The sequence below is a fragment of the Dendronephthya gigantea genome, unplaced genomic scaffold (assembly GCF_004324835.1).
Source record: "Dendronephthya gigantea isolate DGI-Jeju-01 unplaced genomic scaffold, DenGig_1.0 000125F, whole genome shotgun sequence".
Lineage (NCBI taxonomy): Eukaryota > Metazoa > Cnidaria > Anthozoa > Malacalcyonacea > Nephtheidae > Dendronephthya > Dendronephthya gigantea.
The window spans coordinates 137,101-156,702 of NW_021163135.1; the positions used below are offsets into that span (position 1 = coordinate 137,101).

At 37.2% G+C, this 19,602-nt stretch overlaps 1 protein-coding gene across 1 annotated transcript in view; it reads right to left on the minus strand.

Moving 5' to 3' along the window:
• LOC114535796 (E3 ubiquitin-protein ligase rnf213-alpha-like) overlaps positions 1-19,602 on the minus strand; it is a 114,999-nt gene that overhangs the window by 54,842 nt on the left and 40,555 nt on the right. Inside the window, exons 9-19 of the mRNA XM_028557122.1 lie at positions 18,866-19,155; positions 10,800-11,053; positions 9,945-10,163; positions 8,314-8,515; positions 7,524-7,579; positions 6,511-6,871; positions 4,849-4,944; positions 3,982-4,098; positions 3,166-3,373; positions 1,596-1,892; positions 302-876 (exon numbers count right to left, since the gene is read on the minus strand). Coding sequence (XP_028412923.1) covers positions 302-876; positions 1,596-1,892; positions 3,166-3,373; positions 3,982-4,098; positions 4,849-4,944; positions 6,511-6,871; positions 7,524-7,579; positions 8,314-8,515; positions 9,945-10,163; positions 10,800-11,053; positions 18,866-19,155 — 2,675 coding nt within the window. The remainder of the gene's footprint in view (positions 1-301; positions 877-1,595; positions 1,893-3,165; positions 3,374-3,981; positions 4,099-4,848; positions 4,945-6,510; positions 6,872-7,523; positions 7,580-8,313; positions 8,516-9,944; positions 10,164-10,799; positions 11,054-18,865; positions 19,156-19,602) is intronic.

Below are 19,602 nucleotides of genomic sequence, written 5' to 3' on the forward strand. Positions count from 1 at the left end.
AACAGAATCAATTTTAAACAGACAGAAACGTTTAAATCTTTTCAACTGGGGGAAAATGAATAAATATTTTAAACTGATGGAAACGTTTAATTTCTCAGATATCCAATTAAGATAACCCCAAATTCCCATATCCCTGTATTTTGCATCGTATACTGCAAGCGTAAAAGAACGTTTATACCTTCCAGCTAACAGTTTGCAAAAGGCCCTATGTAGTCTACGTGCATAAATATGTCTGACAGCAAACGGTAAAAAGGCTTTAACATATATCAAGGGTTGTAGAAGATTAAGTGTACTATCTGACCTCCTCTATCTTTTCAACCACCGAGAAATCGCCTGTGAGACCCAGCGTTTCTTTTAACTCGAGAATTGACTTCCCCGCTTGACGTGCATCAGAAATCTTCTTGTATTTCTTTACTTGCGTGATTCTGGCATCCAGGTTGTTCTCGGCCTCCCCCAACTCTTTTTTTGAGCAACTCAAAAACCTGGAAAGCAGTTTGAATTCCACCTCCAAATCGGCGTAATTCGCTTGAAACAAATTTAAGTATTTATCGATGTTCTTGAGTAGCATTTCGCCGCTTAGAAACTGTTCATTTATATCCTTGAGTTTTTCACACACTCTCATCCAAATTTTAAAAATATTTTCCATTGTAACTGCATCCTCATTTTGTAATTTCTCGCTGTATTTACGCCATAGCTTTATAAATATTTTACTGCCTTTAATCTCAGTTATTCTGGAAACCATATCAAGATACTTGTCATTGAGCTCAAAAAATATTACGCTGAATCCATCAGATCTTTCAACGCATACATCCCGTATTGATAACTCACTAAAGTCTTGCATATTTTTTTTTCTCAAGACATTAAGCTCTTCGTCGACTAAAAAAACGAAGCATAAAATGCATTACAATAAAACATTTATATAGTACGAGCGTGCTGATTGGTCGAGAAATGTGTTTCTATAACTGTATGGAAACACGGAATTACCCCGCCTCGTCGCTAAATTGTTGTTGCTTACGTGTTTTCAAGACTATTTTTGCCAATTTTGACTGTTTGCTATGGCTCCTTGATGCTCCTATTGTAAGTGAGATTGACAAGCGAAGACGAGCAAACCATGAGGCTGGAGGGGCTCCATAACGTAATGAGAATTTATAATTGTATCGAATTAAAAATTTGTATAAATTCTTCATTTTTTTTTAGTTATATTATAAGCGAAAAGAAAACATTACTTCCAGTGTTTCTATCCAGTTATAGAAACGCTTGTGCAAGTTTGGGAGAACTCGCCCTATACGGACTCGTTTTCCGACTGACTATATTTCTCGTTCTCCCAAACGTCCATACGTGTTGCTATAACTATATAGAAACACGGAATGTGTTTTCTATTTCTTAATTATAATTCTTAAATAACTACGGGAAAGTATCATTGCAGATGTTCCTGGAAGACTATAACAGTTATTAATTTGTTAGAACACTTCCCTGCATGTTTAATGTTTACAACATGGACCATCTTTCTTATATGGAATGCTTGAATTTTAAAAAGTGTGATTTATATTTAGGAAAGTTTTCGCAGTGCAGAAATATGAAATTCTCAAGTATACCTGATTTGAAGCTGCAGAGACCAAGGAAACATTCAATATGGGAATTTACTTTACGAAATTCTTTTAGTTCAGAAATTCGTTGGTGAAAAGAAGTCTTTATTGGGACGTGTTGAGGACCATTTTCGTTGGTTTGATGTACCTCTCCCAGTTTCAAAAATTGTTCAGAATGTTTTTCTAAGACTTTTAATGTTGCTGTTGCAATTGACCCATCGATGACAGAATTTACAAGATCTTCAACGCACGACACAGCTCGGGCCATAATGACTCCGCAGTCACCGACTGTTAACCCGCAAGAGCCTGTGAAACAAAAAATATATAGCATTCAATAAGTAATTTCAGTTACAGTAACGAAACGTCTCCATGATAGTGAGCTACTTTTTATAGCTCTCAACCAAGAAGGGTTGCGAAAATGGAATAAAGCTAAAGCACGGTTTTCAATTGCGACATATAATCACAAAAATAAGGAAGAACAAATCAACAAAAGTCAAACCAATAGACGCAATGAAACGTGCGACACAAGCATTTAAGCCCCATTTACAGTACTGTCCAGAAATAACCTAACACTGCGTTTGCGGTTCGGTCGCAGTTCGGTTGCGGTCGATCGATAGAAACCGCAGACGACCGCAAGGGAAAAAATACGATCGCGGTCGTTGTTCGCTTCCGAACGGAATGTTGAACGACAACACAATAATCAAATCGAAAACATCTTAAGAAATGTCTGTGAGACCGAGGTTTGACCTAGGTTAACCGCGGTTTTTGTTTCTGGAAAGTACTGTACACTATACACTAAGTCATGTTTACACCACTTTTTTTTTTAAAATTGACTGTCACGGCACCGCTAAAATGGGTATTTTTCAAATTTTTGGCACGGTATGGTTATAATCAGCACTTGTGCCCGGTTTTATTAGTGTCCAGGATACTAATACAAACACTGATGAAATTGATACGACCACCCATTTTAACCGTGCCGTGCCGATAAATTGAGTGCAGTGTGATCGGAGCTATAGGAACGCTGTTAAGGCGCTTTTACACGATGCACTTTTCCTTGCAACGCAACTATAACTTTGAGGGATGTTAATGTTAAGGATGTTAACTATAATGTTGAGGGATTACATAGTGTAACACCGCCAAGACAAGGCAATTTAAAAGAATATATTTCCTGCTTAGCCTTTTTACATAATTATATTTAGGTCAAGTTCAAAATAACAAGAATGTGAAAATACAATTGAAATGAATTTATTTTATCCTTCATACACTTATCAATGTGCCGACAACATATGTGCCTGGTTGGCTGGTTCTGACCAGAACGCTCTTATTCTTAATCATATAGCATTTCACGCTACATATATTTTGCACACCAAAATAATAATTGTTCAAAATAATTATATAATTATACGACTAAATGGAAACAAGCCTTTAAATGGAAATGATACGCTTGGTATATTTCAAAAATGTTGGGAGCAACGTCATGATAAAAATATTTGCAATTTCTCGTGAAGGCGCAGGGATGAAAATTAATCACAACAAATATTCAACAATTTACACCAGAGTCGAAGTTAGAAATTCTTACCAAAGGACTTTAAAAATCCAGGCCATATTGACCATGTGAGAAGATGTTTAAGCAAAATTTCCTTCTCCTCTTTCTCATTTAATTCACCATTTTTCTTCAGTTCACGCGGCCAGGATTTTTCTAGCATTGACCCTAGCAGATTTACAACATTGGCCATGCTTATGTTCTTATTTAAATAGGCAAAAGTTCGCTGTTCTCCTTGCCCGTCCTATAAAAAGAATATAATTCACAAGTATTAGTTTCACTAAAAAATCGACAACCGATAAGGTCTTTTTCGATCGTCGTTTTCTCAAAATATAGAGCTTTAGTAATTTGTAAACTGAAAATACCTTTTATACGTTGGCCCTATAAGAACTTCAAATTCTGTTAACATGAATAGCTTGGAAAAATGCAAGTGAATACGATCGACTCTGTACATTATTACAGAAACGTTCATAAATTGTATACAAATTAACCAACTGGGGAATTGAATAACCTCGAAGTTGTTTTATTTACAATCTTTCAATTGCTTTCCGGCTTAGCAACGCGAATAATAACACATGCAGTCGCAGTTTTTGTGGCAGAATAGGCTGAAATCGTTTGTGGATTGATCGACTGAATGTCCTAAGAAAAATAATCCCCTAGTCCCAGAACTATATGGAGTGACTATAATTCCATAGAAGTGAAGAAAGGTTGATAATCCCCTTGGTCGTATCCCATGACGCAATTCAATGCATGGCTCTGATAAAAATATCCAGAGGATTTCATGGAAACGACCAATAAGAGATTTTTACATTGATATCCCTGCGTGCGAACTTTGCGATTTTTTGTACTTACTTCCACCACTTTTTCCACAGCTTCGAAAGCGGCCTTGCTTAAACAGGTTGCGATATCTGGATGACAATTGTGTTCACCAGCCTGACAATATAGCTGAATCCGACGAAGTGATGACGCCTAAAATTAGGCATGCAAAAAAACTACGACCAAACCGAACATGATTTTTATACGTGCAAAATTTCTATCGATCAATTTTTTGTGATCGCTTTCTTTCTTTCGAAATGTGTAGTCAGGACTTTTGATGAGGGTTATTTCGTTTGGCTGTTTGTGACTAAATAAATAGCGATCACAAAAAGTCGATCGGAAATAGCTTATTATTTATCTGCCTATTTGCTAAGGAAATGCTTTTAAGCGCAAGTTAATTGTTCTGGAGTGTTTTTTAAATTATTATGCGGGGAAACATCATTCCAACGATAGTATTGACTTGCTGGCTCTGAACTATTTTAACCTGTTTAAAAAGTGCTAAACTCGCTGCTTGTTCGAAAAGTGTACGTTTCGATATAAATCGTTGCACGCCAGGCTTTTCTTCCTACGCTTCACGGCCCATCTGGACTGTCACAAGTGCTAAAAATAGCAGGAAGAAGTGGCATATTGACTTTGCCACCCCTCCCTTAGAGATGAGCTAAGTGCTAATTAAAAATATCCCATTTTTTGGGAGAGTTTGCGCTGTCACATGGCCAGCCTGAACCAGTTTTTTCGCCGCAGCGTGATCCGTTGAGCGTAGGTAGAAAGGCCTCGCTTGCGAGGTTATAAAGGTAAAGTACTATACGACAATAAATGACATGCATATTATTATTATAGTATCAGACAAAGAGGAAAGCATGATCAATTATAATATGTATAGGTTTCAATTAACACTAATCATACCAGGTTTATTCTACTTTGAAATTTCTCGAGATAGTGGTCCTTCCATGGCTCGAAGAAAACCTCTGGGGCAGACAATGATAACAACTGATTCCAAACCTGCATATAGAGAAACATTGTGCATTATTAAACAATTATTGGATGAGGCTGAGCATGATATCAAGAATTATTGTAAATAAACTGAAAACCAATCGGATCCAATAATTGTTTTATTATACATTTAAGGTGGTCTTATACAAAAAAATCACGATTTATCCTGTTTTTAAAAGGATGGAAACTTAAATGTCTCCCTAATCGATCTTGCGAATCTTTTTAAAAAAATATATAAAGAACGCGAGAATTAAACGAAAAGTTTTATCAGTTAGGGTTTTACTCCGAGCAAATCAAAGGGGTCCATTGGCTTATTCTATTGTTTCATTGTTCTATTGTATTGTTTTTTTTTAGAATTTTAGTTTGCTAAGAAAAGTGACGAAAAACGTTTTGCATGCATGAATGAATATGCACGTTATGAATATATATGTAAAACGTTTTTCGTCGCTTTTCTTAGCAAACTAAAATTCTCATTCCCCTTATTTTAGGAAAAAGGTAACTCAAAAAGTAATAAAGCTAACTTGATTGTATTTCGTTCAGTCTAAGTAAAATAACGACTGTTTATTTTAGACAGATCGTAGAAGTTTTATATTTATAGCCTGTAAAACGTTTAATACTGGAAAAGTTTTATTTATTTCGAGGTTCAACTCCGAGGCAAAAATATTTAGAACTAAATAAAACTAATTCCGTCGTTCTAGCGTTAAAACCTAGTTTGTTATCGTTTTTAAAAATCGTCAATTTTCCACAATTGGGTGTGTCTGGTCTGGGTAACTATAGTGATTGAAGACCCTTACAAGTCCTTTTTCACTCAGAGCAACTTAGCTTACAATATAGCGGAAAAAATTTACTACAAATTCCTAGAATCACTTAATTGTTACTAAAATTACTATTATTACCTATAATAAGTAATAATTCTTGGTACTGTTGAAAAAATTCTTCGCTAACAAACCAGTAAAATTCTAGAATCTGACACGCTTTAAGGTGTATTCGTGACACCTATAGTGGGCCCATAACACACTTTAAGAAGTGTTTCTTGCTTGTCCACAATTTGACAGACCATAAGGAATGTTTTTTAAAAGGTCGGGGCGTAACTAGCGTGATAATTATTCAAATATTCTGTTCTGCACGATGGATTTTCTATATACTCATACGTCTTTCAAAATAACTCGGGTAGAAAAGAGGATATAAATATAAATACCCCCCAAAATATCGTGCTAGTTTCGCCCCTGGAAGAGGTGTTTTGGAGCACACAAAGATTTGTTATGCGACCTCGAGGTGTATATGTGCTATGACTTAAATAGAATAGTCAGCGCAGTTCACCCATATAGTGATTATAAAAAAATGAAAACATGATTATACAAAAAACAATTAATATAATACGCACAAAATCGTAGGAAGAATATACATTAAAATTATGTGCATTGATACAATACTTTTCGAGTTTTACGCAATACATCATAAATAATAAAATGCAAATATTTTGGTATTAAAAAGGTATTAAAAATCGCGAAGCTCAAAAACCTAAATCGATACCCAACTGAAATGTTTCCTGAAATGTTTAGTTTAACTACTGACCTGCAATTCTTGGCCCCAAGAGTCATAGCTACAATATTCAATTGAAACAGGAAGTTTCGCATCAACAAAGGCTGCAACATAATGACACTGATCTTTATACAGGGAAAACATTTCATTTGGAATATCTGTCAATTGAAATAACGCAGGCAGCTTCCCCTTGGAATGATCTTGTTCAGATTGCTCTTGTAGATCACTTTCACTTTTATGAAGTTTAATAACAGTGATTGAACATTCAACCAAACGACAAAGTATTTCGACTCCATTAAGCTTGAGATAATTTTTTAGATCATAAACGATGTACTTCAAGTTATTAAGTATTACCAAAGTCTCCGGCATTTGCTCACTTGAAAATTGCTTAAAACTACAACAACAAAAGAAATTGGTAAAAAGTAAAGATGTTTACATTGCTATAGATTGTAAACGACTTCTCATTGGCGCTCCTGACAACCGCCTTGTCAGGCTTTCTGATCTAAAGGAACATGTAAGTTATCAAGGACAGAAAATAACAAGCGGACCCTCCATTAGTTTATATTAGTCCCGTCCCAACCCTCGCCAATTTAAACCAATTTCATAACATCACATTACGATACGTCTCAAATGAGGCGATACATTCGTTCCCCCTGTCATAGCTTAGTCTTAAACAGTGTTCGTGTTGTTTAAAAAGTTGATTATTTATCGATATGTTTGCTCATAAACAAATAAATGGGCTTTGTAGGCATTTCTTTTGCTTTAAGAATGAATGAATAAAAATTGTGTTAACCAAAAGATTAGGAGAAAATTTTATTAGTATTAGTCATGCTCAAATATATGTGGATTTTAAAAAGGTTTATGGTGCTGTAGGTATATTAACTTAATGAAAATAGTTATTTTGCTTGGGGGTATTCTAAAATTATTTCGATGATTTTTTAGTTTTTCCTTCTCATATGAGTGCTAATAACCAGAGCTACTACCCTTTATAGAGGTTTGACCACCTTCTGGACAAGTATTTATATATAGAAAAACGTAATAAATACCTCAAGTTGGACAGGCGATCGTTGATCTCCCGGAATAATGAAACTAGGTACTCAACCTACGTATTTATAAAATAGAGCTCATATTAAACAAAGTGCTTACAATATGAAACACTTAATGTTGCCGCGAAAAGCTGAATAGCGAGACCAGTACCAGATCATGCAAAACCTCGCACTACCATACACTGATTGCAATTTGACGTCAATTTCATGAGATCGAGGCCTTTCTGTAGAAAAAGTTTCTATCGTTCCCGCGATGCAAGCAATACCTCAAACCTTCCTCATGGAAATTAAATAAGTACATTATACAAATTAGAACATTTAAAAACACAAAAGTTGTTTTCGTTCGAATACAAGTAACTTTCAGATTACCCTATATATATATATAATGACTTTTTTCGCTTGATAGCTAGAGGGCAAATGGTGTACCAACCCTTTGCATGCCTCCAAATTCAAACTAGGGATCTAGGTATAGTGCAAAGTTTCCATGCCCTCTATGTGCCCTAAGCAACCAGACATTTGTGCCAACATAACAGAGTCAGAGTTTTTACTTCTGCCCGTAAAAATCTAAAGAACCAGGTTAAACACAAAACACGAATCAACAAGTATAAAAACAAGACGGCAGTTTTTCAGTTCGGCAGTTTTGCTCTTGCTAAGGGTTACTACAAAAACCCTTCGATGTTGTAGAGGGAATTATGATCATTTTAAATACTTTTTTGCGCCATTGGTTTCGAAGAAATTGTGTGTGACCATCTTTTTGCTCGATGACCCATTACAATTTTGAAATACTTACGAAGTTTGATGTATACGAACTGGTGTTTTTAGTATCGGGCAGTAGTTTTCTTAGGGTGACGCACAATTCCAAGCAAGAAAACTGTTCTGTCTTTACAAGATCTCCGAATTTATCCACAGGACATAGCAGTAAGAAAGTCCGCTTAAGCAAACGATCCATTTCAAATACATCCTTCAAATTTGGGAAAATCTTCATAACTTCGCTAAAGGTCAAACAGAAAGCAGTGAAAATTAACAAGTTTTACTGGAAAAATTTATAAATTGTATCATGGCATTAAATAGTTTGAATACGTTTCGTTCAGGACACATAAACTCGGCCGCATTACGCCAAGTTGACTATGGTGGTCAATAAGGTAAGGCTAGCAACGCTATAGGAAAGGTGAAACAATCAATGCAACAGGCCATGCAACCCCAAAAGCAAGGCATTTGTCACAGTTTTACTGACCAAACTATTTTGTCAATATACTAATAATTAATGTTTATGAGTGCAATAGTTGAAATATTTTCCATTTTTCACCTCATTAAAATGAGATCGATCGGAGGTTGCCTCGGTATATACATGTAAATGCCGATTATTGCTTTAGATCAATTTGAAACACGAAAGATCAACCCACTGTTTCTGCCAATTTCTTTCAAAAAAAAAATTCGGGATCAGGACCTTATCTTATAGGATAGTACGCTGCTTACCACTTTACAAATAAGGTACGTACTGTATATACATATAACAGCCACGGCAACTAAATCGCTTCGTATATTTTGCATTAGCGAGGTTAAGATTTAAGTCGGCTAAAATATTCCTGTAGACTAGAAATACATGCATGCAGCAAAAGCTCGCCGTTTCAAACGAAGCAAAATTTTTCCTGAGCTAGCCAGACCTAAATATAATAGCTGATGTTTAAAATTTTTTGGAAACAAACAGAGTCGTAAAGGTGAAATGAAATCACCGTTTACCTGCTGCATCACGTTGCATGCAATTATAGTCCGATATAAGACTAAATTAATACTTCACTACAGCTAAACCTTAAAAACAGCAAACACTAAACGTCGAATATTGTTTTTCGATTATTTAAATTATGCAGTGATTGCAGTTGACTCTATAAAAGCTTCAAAGTGACATTTGTTATATCAAATCTCCACTCTTTTTGAAGTTAAAACGATGATGCAAAGCCTTAAATAGTCGGTTAATTAGGTCTCTGAAAACGACATACCAAGCTAATAAAATGCATTCTTACTGCAAACACGAAATAAACAAAGTTCACTGTTATTTTCAAGGTGTTATTTTAATACCCTATAAAAGGGTTTTCAACTACTTTAACCCCAATATTGGGATTAAAAAATACCTCGTTAGGATTAAATTAACACTATTTGAGGGATTAAATTAGCACTATTTCAAATTTTGCGCGTGCGCAAAAGTGCCATGACCATTGAACGTCCACGGTCCATGACCTAGAATTTGGACAACTTTGGATTCTGCTATGTTCTGTTGCAAAACCCGGGTGTAATTCCTAATCTCCGGGCAGAATTAGTACCCTCGCACGGCGCTCGGCGCCGGCTCGGGGATTTAGCTAGAACGTCTAGCCTAGAACGTTTAAGCTAGAATCGTGAAATTTGAGTATAAAGAATAACCCAAACCTTTCAATATTTTTTCGAATCTCTCTGTATGGAAAATTTCCTAGTCCCCACCATTTCCAGGTTTTGATGTCAACGGGTTTTACACAAATCAGATCCTCAAATGGCACGGATTCACGTCGAAGAAAATGCAGCAAAGGCAAAGCCTGAATCCAACTAACCACAAGATATTTCTTTGATGATTGTTGTTTATAAAATTGGAGAATTACCTCGTTTAAGGAACTATTCATAAAAAAAATTATGAAAGTTAATGTGGCAAATAAAAATGTTGGCCCTGCATGATCTAGCCTCTTATTCATGCCTTGTTGATTGCAATGTAATAAGACTAAAAATTGTTTGGAAGCTGGCGCACCACTTATCTTCTTACACAAGTCACGCCATTCTACTGGAGACGTTAGCTTCCAGGAATAACACCTGTGCTATTTTACAACACGTATTTAGCAACTAAAAATTACATCGCAGTCTATTTGTAATAGCCCATGCCCGTGTCTACATGAAACAATTCCAGCGTATTCGTATCGTTCTCACGGAAACTGCTCGAAAACGCACCGAATCTGGATACAGATTAAAGGCCGGCGTACACTAGAGCTATGTGCTTAGCAAAAAGTCATTCGTGGCCATCGGCGTAAGCCAGTTGATCTCGTGTGCGGGCGACTTTTCCGGTGACTTTTGGCACGAATGACGAAAGTCACTGGAAAAGTCGCCCGCACACGAGAGCAACTGGCTTATATACGCTAATGGCCACGAATGACTTTTTGCTAAGCACATAGCTCTAGTGTGCGCCGGCCTTAAGATATCCGGGTTCGGACTTAACTATAAGTGAAAACAAGAAATGAAAAATACCACAAACTCTAATACCTTAAAACACTGTCATCAAACTCTTTAAGTCTCTTCAAGAATTCGGAACATATTTCTCTATCTGGAGGTAGCGTGAAGCATTTCAGCAAAGTTTTACACAGTTCAAATTCCAAATTAACACGATTTTTCGTGAATACGTAAACGATTACTACTGAGGATACTACAGCATGTATTGTAGATTTCGGATCTTTTGGCTGACTTGACAAAATTTTCAGATTTTCGTTGATTTTCGGCATTAAAATCTCCTTAAAAAGCTGCAAGAAAACATTAACCCGAACTTTTAGGTTTTATTTTTTCCAACATTGATATAACATGAGACTAGCTTAAGCATGTGGGACAGGATCTAACGACGGCGGTTATTAATATATTGGGTCATTGAAAAAAATAAATATTTGAAGACTTATAGTTATAAGAGTTATAGACGTCGTCCGCGTTCTGTTTACACAACTGAAGATTTGTGTAAACATGCAAAACGTTTGAGGAACTTTCACGTTTTGTGTCACTTGCACTTCAAATCACAACGGACGCTATTTCAAATAGGGCTCCATGTTCTCAAACATATAATCAATGTTTTCAAAGTCTTATACCTCATTAAATTAACCCCGAGCCGGTGCGGAGCACTGTGCGAGGGTACTAATTCCGCTCGGATATTTACACCTATACGATGTGAAAATGCGAAATCAAAGTTGCCCGCCATTATGCAATGGACCTCCCGTCATGGACGGTCTTCTACGTTATGCGCATGCGCCAGTGTGAACTACTAAGCTTTTGATTGGTCGAGACAAAAATTTGTATTTTCAAACGTCAATGCGTAACTGTCATTTCGCAAAATTTTGATGAAATTTATAAATTTATATTTTCATAAATAATCATTTCATAAATTACATTAGAAAGAAACCTGAAATTTGGTCAGGACTTTTTACGGTTTTTATAAATAACAAGATCAAATTTTCGACCGAATTCACCGTGTATAATGAAGTTGGATGATTTTACACTTGATAATATTTCACCCGGCACAGCTTTAAAAAGTCATTCTTTTCCAAATTTATTTCACTATAAATCTGAATGTGTTATGTGATATACGACATTATAATTTCATTTACAAACTCCGTTTTCATGATGACAAAAAGAAAATCAAATCAAAATATTCGCGTGCAAAAAACCAGTCTAGCTAGGCATAACATAAAACGTCCTAGGTAATTAATAATTAAAATAATTTACGATAACACTGACAATAGATGAGTAACTTGACTTTCAGAAAAAGGCAAGAATCTTGTCGTATTTTTGCCTTTTTTTTCAGGAAAATATGAGGGTAAACCTTGATTCTACCTCACATAAATTTCTTAACTATCATGTTACCATCCCTATGCTTAAATAATTTCTCTTTTAACCGAGGCGAGAGGTTGCTGCATACATGTATTTCTAGTACGATTGATAATATATACACTGTAAAAACAGATGGGTTAAAATGACCCAAAAAAGTGGGTCGTTTAGATTCGTCTGAGACAACCAGTTTAAATTGGTTGTTTTAACCCAAAAAATATTGGGTCAAAATGACCCATTAAAATTTAGTCGTTTTACCAATTACTTTTTGGGTTAAAATAACCCGAAGAAAAAGGTCATTTGGATGCATCTGAAACAACCCGTTTAAAATGGTCGTTTTAACCAAATAAAGTATTGGCCAAAATGACTCATTCGCTTCTGGTCTATTTAACCAATTTTTTTTTTAGTGAAAAGTACCGATTTAAACGGGTCGTCCCAGAGATAACCAAACCAAAGCATCAGAAAGAGACGCACTAAAGTCCTGAATAAAAACAATAACTCGAGTGTTTCAGCCACGTCGTCGTCGCGCGTTGCCGCCCTATAAATGCTGTGTCCCTAATACAAATGAAAACTGCGTAGGCCATCCTTACTATTTAACTAGAAAAAATGCATGCAGAAACTCCTCGCCATTTGAAATGAAGCAAAATATTCCCTGAACTAGGCAGACCTAACCAATATTTTGAAATGACCTATTATAAAATGTAAAGCCGATAGCTGATGTTTCAAACTTTTCGGAAACAAACACAGTCGTATTAAAATTAAAGGTGAAGTGAAATCACTCGTTTTCCTGATGCATTACGTTGCATGAAGTTACAGACTTTCACAGTTTAAGTGAGAGTGAACACTTCACTATAACTAAACCTTCAAAAGCTCAAAACAGCACAAATAATATAAATAACGAAGCAGTAAACGTCGAATGTTGTTTTTCGATTATTGAATTCATGCAGTGAGGGCAGTCGACTGTATAAAAGCTTGAAAGTGATGTATTTGTTATATATCAAAACTCCAAATTACGCTTTTAGGAACATTTTGAAGTTAAAACGATGATGTAAACCTTATAAATAGCTAGTTATGTCTTCGCAAAACCGAGCAAAACAACATACTGTACCAAGGTCATAAAATGTATTCGTACAACAAACATGAAATAAACCTCGAAATAAACAAAGTAGACACCTACAGCGGTTAACATTTGAATTCGTTGCACTTCAAAATTCGTTTCAATTGTTTACGCGTGCTACGCTCACGCGTGTTTTAAATTGTACACGCTTCATAGTTACGCAAATCTTGTAAACCAATCTGCTGAAGATGAATCGATCTTGATTCGAAATATACAGAATAAAATTTGTATTATGCTTTCATTTTTCGGAATTACTTTAATTCTAGACACCTACCATTTCAAGGATTATAAACGAGTTTTTCCTTTCACTGCTAACACATCCAGTTCTAAAGATATTTTAAACTCTTTCATATTGTGTTTTCGAAACATTTTTTAAAAAAATAGTTTGCAAAATGACAGTTAAATTGCTGACGTTTTTCACTGAAACACAAACTATTCTCACTGGGCGCTTCGCTAAACAATACCATATTAATGCGTTAAAACTTAATGCAAATATAAGCAGCATCAGAGTAATCGCATGAATAAACACGGTTGGTATAAAAGACCGGGAAAACAGCAAATTTTCACATTTTGCCACGAAGACGACCTGGCTGCATATACAGGAAGGAATTTTCGTCCCACCCACCTCCCCTCGGCTGCGACACCGTCTCCTCGCCGCACTTTACTCTTAGCTGAAAATCATTTTGTCCCCATTCTTAGTTTATTTTCAGCTATGGTATTGTGCAGCGGGGCGAACGGTGAGAATATATTCAGTTTCGTCTTATCAATCAGCAAGTTGCTAATTACCAGTTTTCACTCGTTCAAATTTTGCCCGTGCGCATAAGTACCATGACCATTGTACGTCCATGGTCCATGACATAGAATTTGGGCAACTTTGGATTCCGCTATGTTCTGTCACAATACCCGAGTGTAATTAATCTCCCAGCGGAATTAGTACCCTCGCAAGGCGCTCCGCGCCCGCTCGGGGACAAGAAATACATGCATGCAGAAAGCCTTCGCCTCGGTTAAATTCTATTTCGTCATCAGCCTAAGTCGGGTGACGTTGTACGAGAGAGAGTGGAGCGCACGCACCAATCAGTTGTGTTGTTCACGCGCCAGTGAGCGGTTGTGTTGTTTGGAGCTCGAAGAATTATCCTTGGAACCATCTCGAAACCGTCCTGAGTTTCGCCGAAAGACAAAGTTCGCAGCTAAGTTGTCATCGATTGATGTTTTGTAGTTTTGTTTGTGTGTAGTTATTGTCATGTCGTCTCCAGAAGGCGACGAGATTGTTGATATAGTTCCTGCGGTCCAGAGGGAAGTCCCTCCGCCTCAGCAGTCGCCGTGTGACGGTTCAACGAGCATAAAAGATGAGCTATTGCTGGCAGTGCTTAGTAACATGCGACAAGACATGCAAGTTACGCATGAATTGCTTGCACAAATGATTGCACAAGACAACACAAGCTCGTCAAAACGGGAGGAAACTTTTGGCGGGAAACGCATGGCCTCCGTGCTTGAGACCGACGATTCTGGTTCTGTTAATAAGCGTGGTAAGACCTCTCAACCAGCTTCAGGGAAAGCATCAAAACATGCTACAGAGAAAGCACTAGATAACGCTTCAGAGAAAGCATCAGAAATCGCTACAGGTCAAATTCAGATTCAAGAAGAGTCGATCCTTACTGAGGACGATCGATTAAGCGTCCATGCGGGCATTGATGATTTACTTGAGCCCACTGATGCAGTTTTAGAGGAGGATGAGGAGCATGAAGATCTCCTTGCTGGTTTTAAATGAGTCGTTGAGCCCTTTTGATGAAGCTGGGCCCCTGTTTCTGAACGATTGGCTAATTTAGTGAATGAAAAATTCACACTTGATTTTGATTTACAGAAACGTAAATCTATAATTGAGAACTACAAGACTCCTAAGAATTGTGATCAATTCCTCTCCCCAGGGTAAACCCTGAGATTTGGGGTAGGTTGCCACTTCAGTAAAGCGTCCAGATATCAAAGCACATGTTTTGCAGGATATCTTGCTTAGTGTATCCTCTGCTATTGTCAATACCATGGAAAGGTTGCTTGACAGCAAAGAGAAGAAAGCTCTTCCAAATCAAGCACTCTTGTCAAATTTGACCGATTCTATTGCCCTAATTGGGCATGTGCACAAAGAGATGTCCTTTAACCGTAAACATGCATGCACCTCGATTTCACCTCAGCCCAGAATTTAGACAAGCATGCTCCAGGGTTGTTAAGCCTACAGGGTTTTTATTTGGGGATGATCTTTCCAAGACCATCCAAGATATTCGGGCACCAAACAATGTTGTCAATTCGGTGTCCCCGGGAAACTCTCCCAATCGATTTAAATGCCCTCAAGCCTACCAAACTACAGCCCCGAAGCCTTTTTTAAACCAACGGGGGAGAGGGATATACCCACCCCGAAACAACTTCCGTCAAAGGTTTCGTCAACAACAGGTGTCCTCTGCTCCACTCAGGAAGAAATCCATGAACAACTCACGATTTTAAAGTCCTAGCCGCAGGTAAATAGTTTTTCTGCTTTTATGGCAGGCCCATTTAAATTATATAACAGGGCAAGGGTGTCAGTTTTCCAATGGGGGCAGTTGTCTTCTTATTATTCTGTAGACTAACTTCAGATAGCTCTATACTTGAAACAGTTTTAGACTTCCTCGAGATGCCTTTTCATCATCGCCCTCACCAAATAGCACTTGTAAGGAGCACTATGCCTTAGTTGATACTGAAATTCAAGATCTGCAGGCAAAGAGGGTTATTATAGAATGTAACCATGAGGCAGGAGAATTTATCTCTCCTGTTTTCACTGTGTCAAAAAATGATGGCAGATTGATACTGAACCTAAAGAGATTAAACCAGTTCATAACAAATTTCATTTTAAAATGGAAGGCATCCAAACCATCATGAAATTGTTTACTAAAAATTGTTGGATGGCCACATTGGATTTAAAGGATGCTTATTATAGTGTCAAGGTAGACCAAGCTTACCAAAAATATTTAAAGTTTTTCTATAGAGGCAAGTTGTTCAAGTAAGTAGCCCTCTCTAATGGTTTGGCTATCATGACCTAGAAAATTTACCAAACTTATAAAACCACCCCTGGATAAGAATCATATTATTAGTGGGTATATTGATGACTTCTATCTGCAGGGTGATACATATGCTACGTGTGTTACAAATGTTCTTGACACAGTTGCAACATTTGACCGCCTAGATCTAGTTATCCATCCTGATAAGTCCATTACTTTCCCCTCTCAAGAGGTGATTATCCTAGGATTTGTCATTAACTCAATAACAATGACTATCCAAGTTACAAAGGAGAAAAAGGAAAAGATTAAAAATTGTTTGCATCATGTTATTGAATGTCCTACAGACATTCCTATCCGACAGGTAGCCAAGATTATTGGTTACCTAGTGTCCTCCTTACCTGGAGTTCACCATGGGGCTGTTCATTATAGGTACCTTAAAATGGATAAAATAGAAGCTCTTAAAAGAGCCAAGGGGGTAATTTTGATGTCCCTATGACTGTCTCTGAGGATGGCTTGAGAGAGTTACGATGGTGGGTTACCCATCTTGATGACAGTTTTCGATCTCTTTTGACTCCCCCTATTGATATAACTATATACTCTGAAGCGTCCCTAGACGGCTGGGCAGCTGTACTAGGTAATACATCTTTGGAGGGAAAATGGTCGCCAGTTGAATGTACCCATCACATAAACTACCTTAAACTTTTAGCTGCATTTTTTGCCCTGAAAGTGTTCTCGACCACCCTTAGGGTCAAGCATGTCAAACTCATGATGGATAACACCACAGCAGTAGCTGTAATAAATAACATTGGTTCTTGTCATAGCCGTACTTGCCACTCTATGGGCTGCCAAATCTGGGAATTTTGTCGAGAGTACAATATTTGGCTTACTGCTGCTCGCATTCCTAGTTCCCAGAATATCTTAGCAGACAAAGAATCTCTTCATTTTCATAACCCGGATAGCGAGTGGAAACTTAACTCATTGTCATTACGTAATGCACTCCGTACCTTAAATTTTCACCCTGAGATCGATCTTTTCGCCTCACGCTTAAATAAACAGTTTCCAACATATTGCTCTTATCGGCCAGATCCTGAAGCAGTGTTCGTTGATGCTTTTTCTATTTTATTTCTTTTTCTATTGGGCCAACTTAAAATTTTATTGTTTCCCCCCGTTTAGTTGCCTGTTGCAGTCAAGAAGATAATTCAGGAGCATGCCCAGGGAGTTTTAGTTGTTCCCGACTGGCCGACCTAGCCTTGGTATCCTTTGCTATCCCCTCTTCATGTTCAACCTCCTGTGGCCCTACAACCAAGTCACAGACTGCTGATTCGCCGGACACAACTCAACCCCTTTGCAAGAAGCTCAAACTTTTGGTTTGTCGTGTCTGCGGCAACAGTTACATCAACGTGGCTACTCGTTAAGATCCATTAATATCATTTAATCGTCTTGGAGCGACAGCACGAAATCTCAGTACCAGGTCGATCTACAGAACAAAAAATATAATCTCCCCTCCCTTACAACAGACGTTAGATTTTCTGGCATCGTTGTTTGACGCGGGTTTGTCCTATAGTTCAATCAACTCGGCGAGGTGTGCTTTATCTTCTATTTTGCAGTTAAGTGATATTGAGGTCACTTTCGGACAACTGCCTATTGTTAGGCGTTTTATGAAAGGGGTATGGGATGTTAGCAAGGTCTTAGAGTTTTTTCGAAGGCAGCCTAAGTCTTCCGCGCTGACTTTAAAGGACCTTACTGTTAAAGTTTCCTTCGTATTGACTTTACTCAGTGGACAACGCTGTCAAACTATTCATCTTCACACTGTTGATAACATGATTCTCGTTGCGGACAAGTATGTGCACTTTCCACGTCATGGAGAAAGTCAAACAGACACGTGTCGGAACCCATGTTAAACCCCTCGAGTTTTTGAAATATTCACTGGAGCCTCAGCTTTGTGTCGTTACTCATCTCTTCGAGTATATCAAGAGAACTGACGAAAATAGGCATGATAAAAAACAATTGCTACTGAGTTATGTTAAACCATATGGTCCAGTCTCCAAAGACACTATATCTCGATGGATAAAGTCTGTTTTGGTAGCTGTAGGTTTAGATGGTAGCCAATTTAAAAACCACAGTGTTCGAGCACCATCTACATCCTTTTTAGCGTCAAATAACTGTAACATTAAGGATATTATGTTATCCGCAGGATGGTCGAATGAGCAGATATTTCGACGGTTTTATAATAAGCCGAGCGAGGAGGAATTTAATTTTGGCGCTTCGATGTTAGAATTCTATAAAAACGTTAATTGTCCTTAGGATATTAGATACATCGTATATATGTTCCTTTTTAATTTGGTTGTTATGATACTATGGTTGGGGATATTGAAATTATACTTATCTATTATAAAGTGTTATAGCGTTCTTGGCTTCGTTTTTATCACACTGGTTATAGTTAAACGAGACTTACCTGTAAGTTGAAGTTTGATTTGGATTCTATGAGTCATCAACCTGGAGTGTGAGAGTTGTACGCCCTCCCGTCCCCTTTTACAAGACTTCATATAGAAAATTTTTGTCTATTAATTTGATCGCTTTTCGTTACGCCCATATGCACCTACCTCTCCGAGTTTAAGTTTGTTAGAATCATTCTTACAGCATTGCGGATATCCTGAGGTGGATGTCCAAAAAAAGGAAACGTTGTCAACCAAACATGCAAGCTTTTGTAGTGCTTCAACGGGTTGAATTTTGCAATCGAAATTCTCTATGTAAAATCCGCTCCATTTAGGGAAAAATTCTCGAAAGAATGCTCTTCTGTCGTCTGCCACCGATACAGAGGCATCTGTCCAGAGCCTTTGTATGGTCCAATTTGGCTTGGGATATATATATCCATCATACTTGTGAAAGGTTTCTAAAAGACAGATTCGCATTTTTTTATTATATACATATCGTTTCCGTGCACGGTTGCGACTAGCCACGAATTAGAGTAAACATGCATTTAGATTCACAAATATCGTGAGTTCGGCTTCCTTAAATTTTCATCGCCTTCGACTCATCACTCATTTCTCGGATTTTAGTGTTGCCAATATAACAGTGGGTTAGAAGAATAAAGTATATATCACACTATTATAAATGTTACTATTATTTGGATATATGATATTATTTATAGCATCTCTCATACAAAAAATTAAAAGGATCGTGCATGAGAACTAGGGAAAATTTGATTGTATATTTTGGTAAAATTATAAATTTTTATTTATCGATAAATCTTAATAGGAAAAACACAGCAGAATCACTTTTGTAGAGCTTCGTAACCATAATTTATTTACCTCTAGTAATAAGAATGTCAAATGCGGTA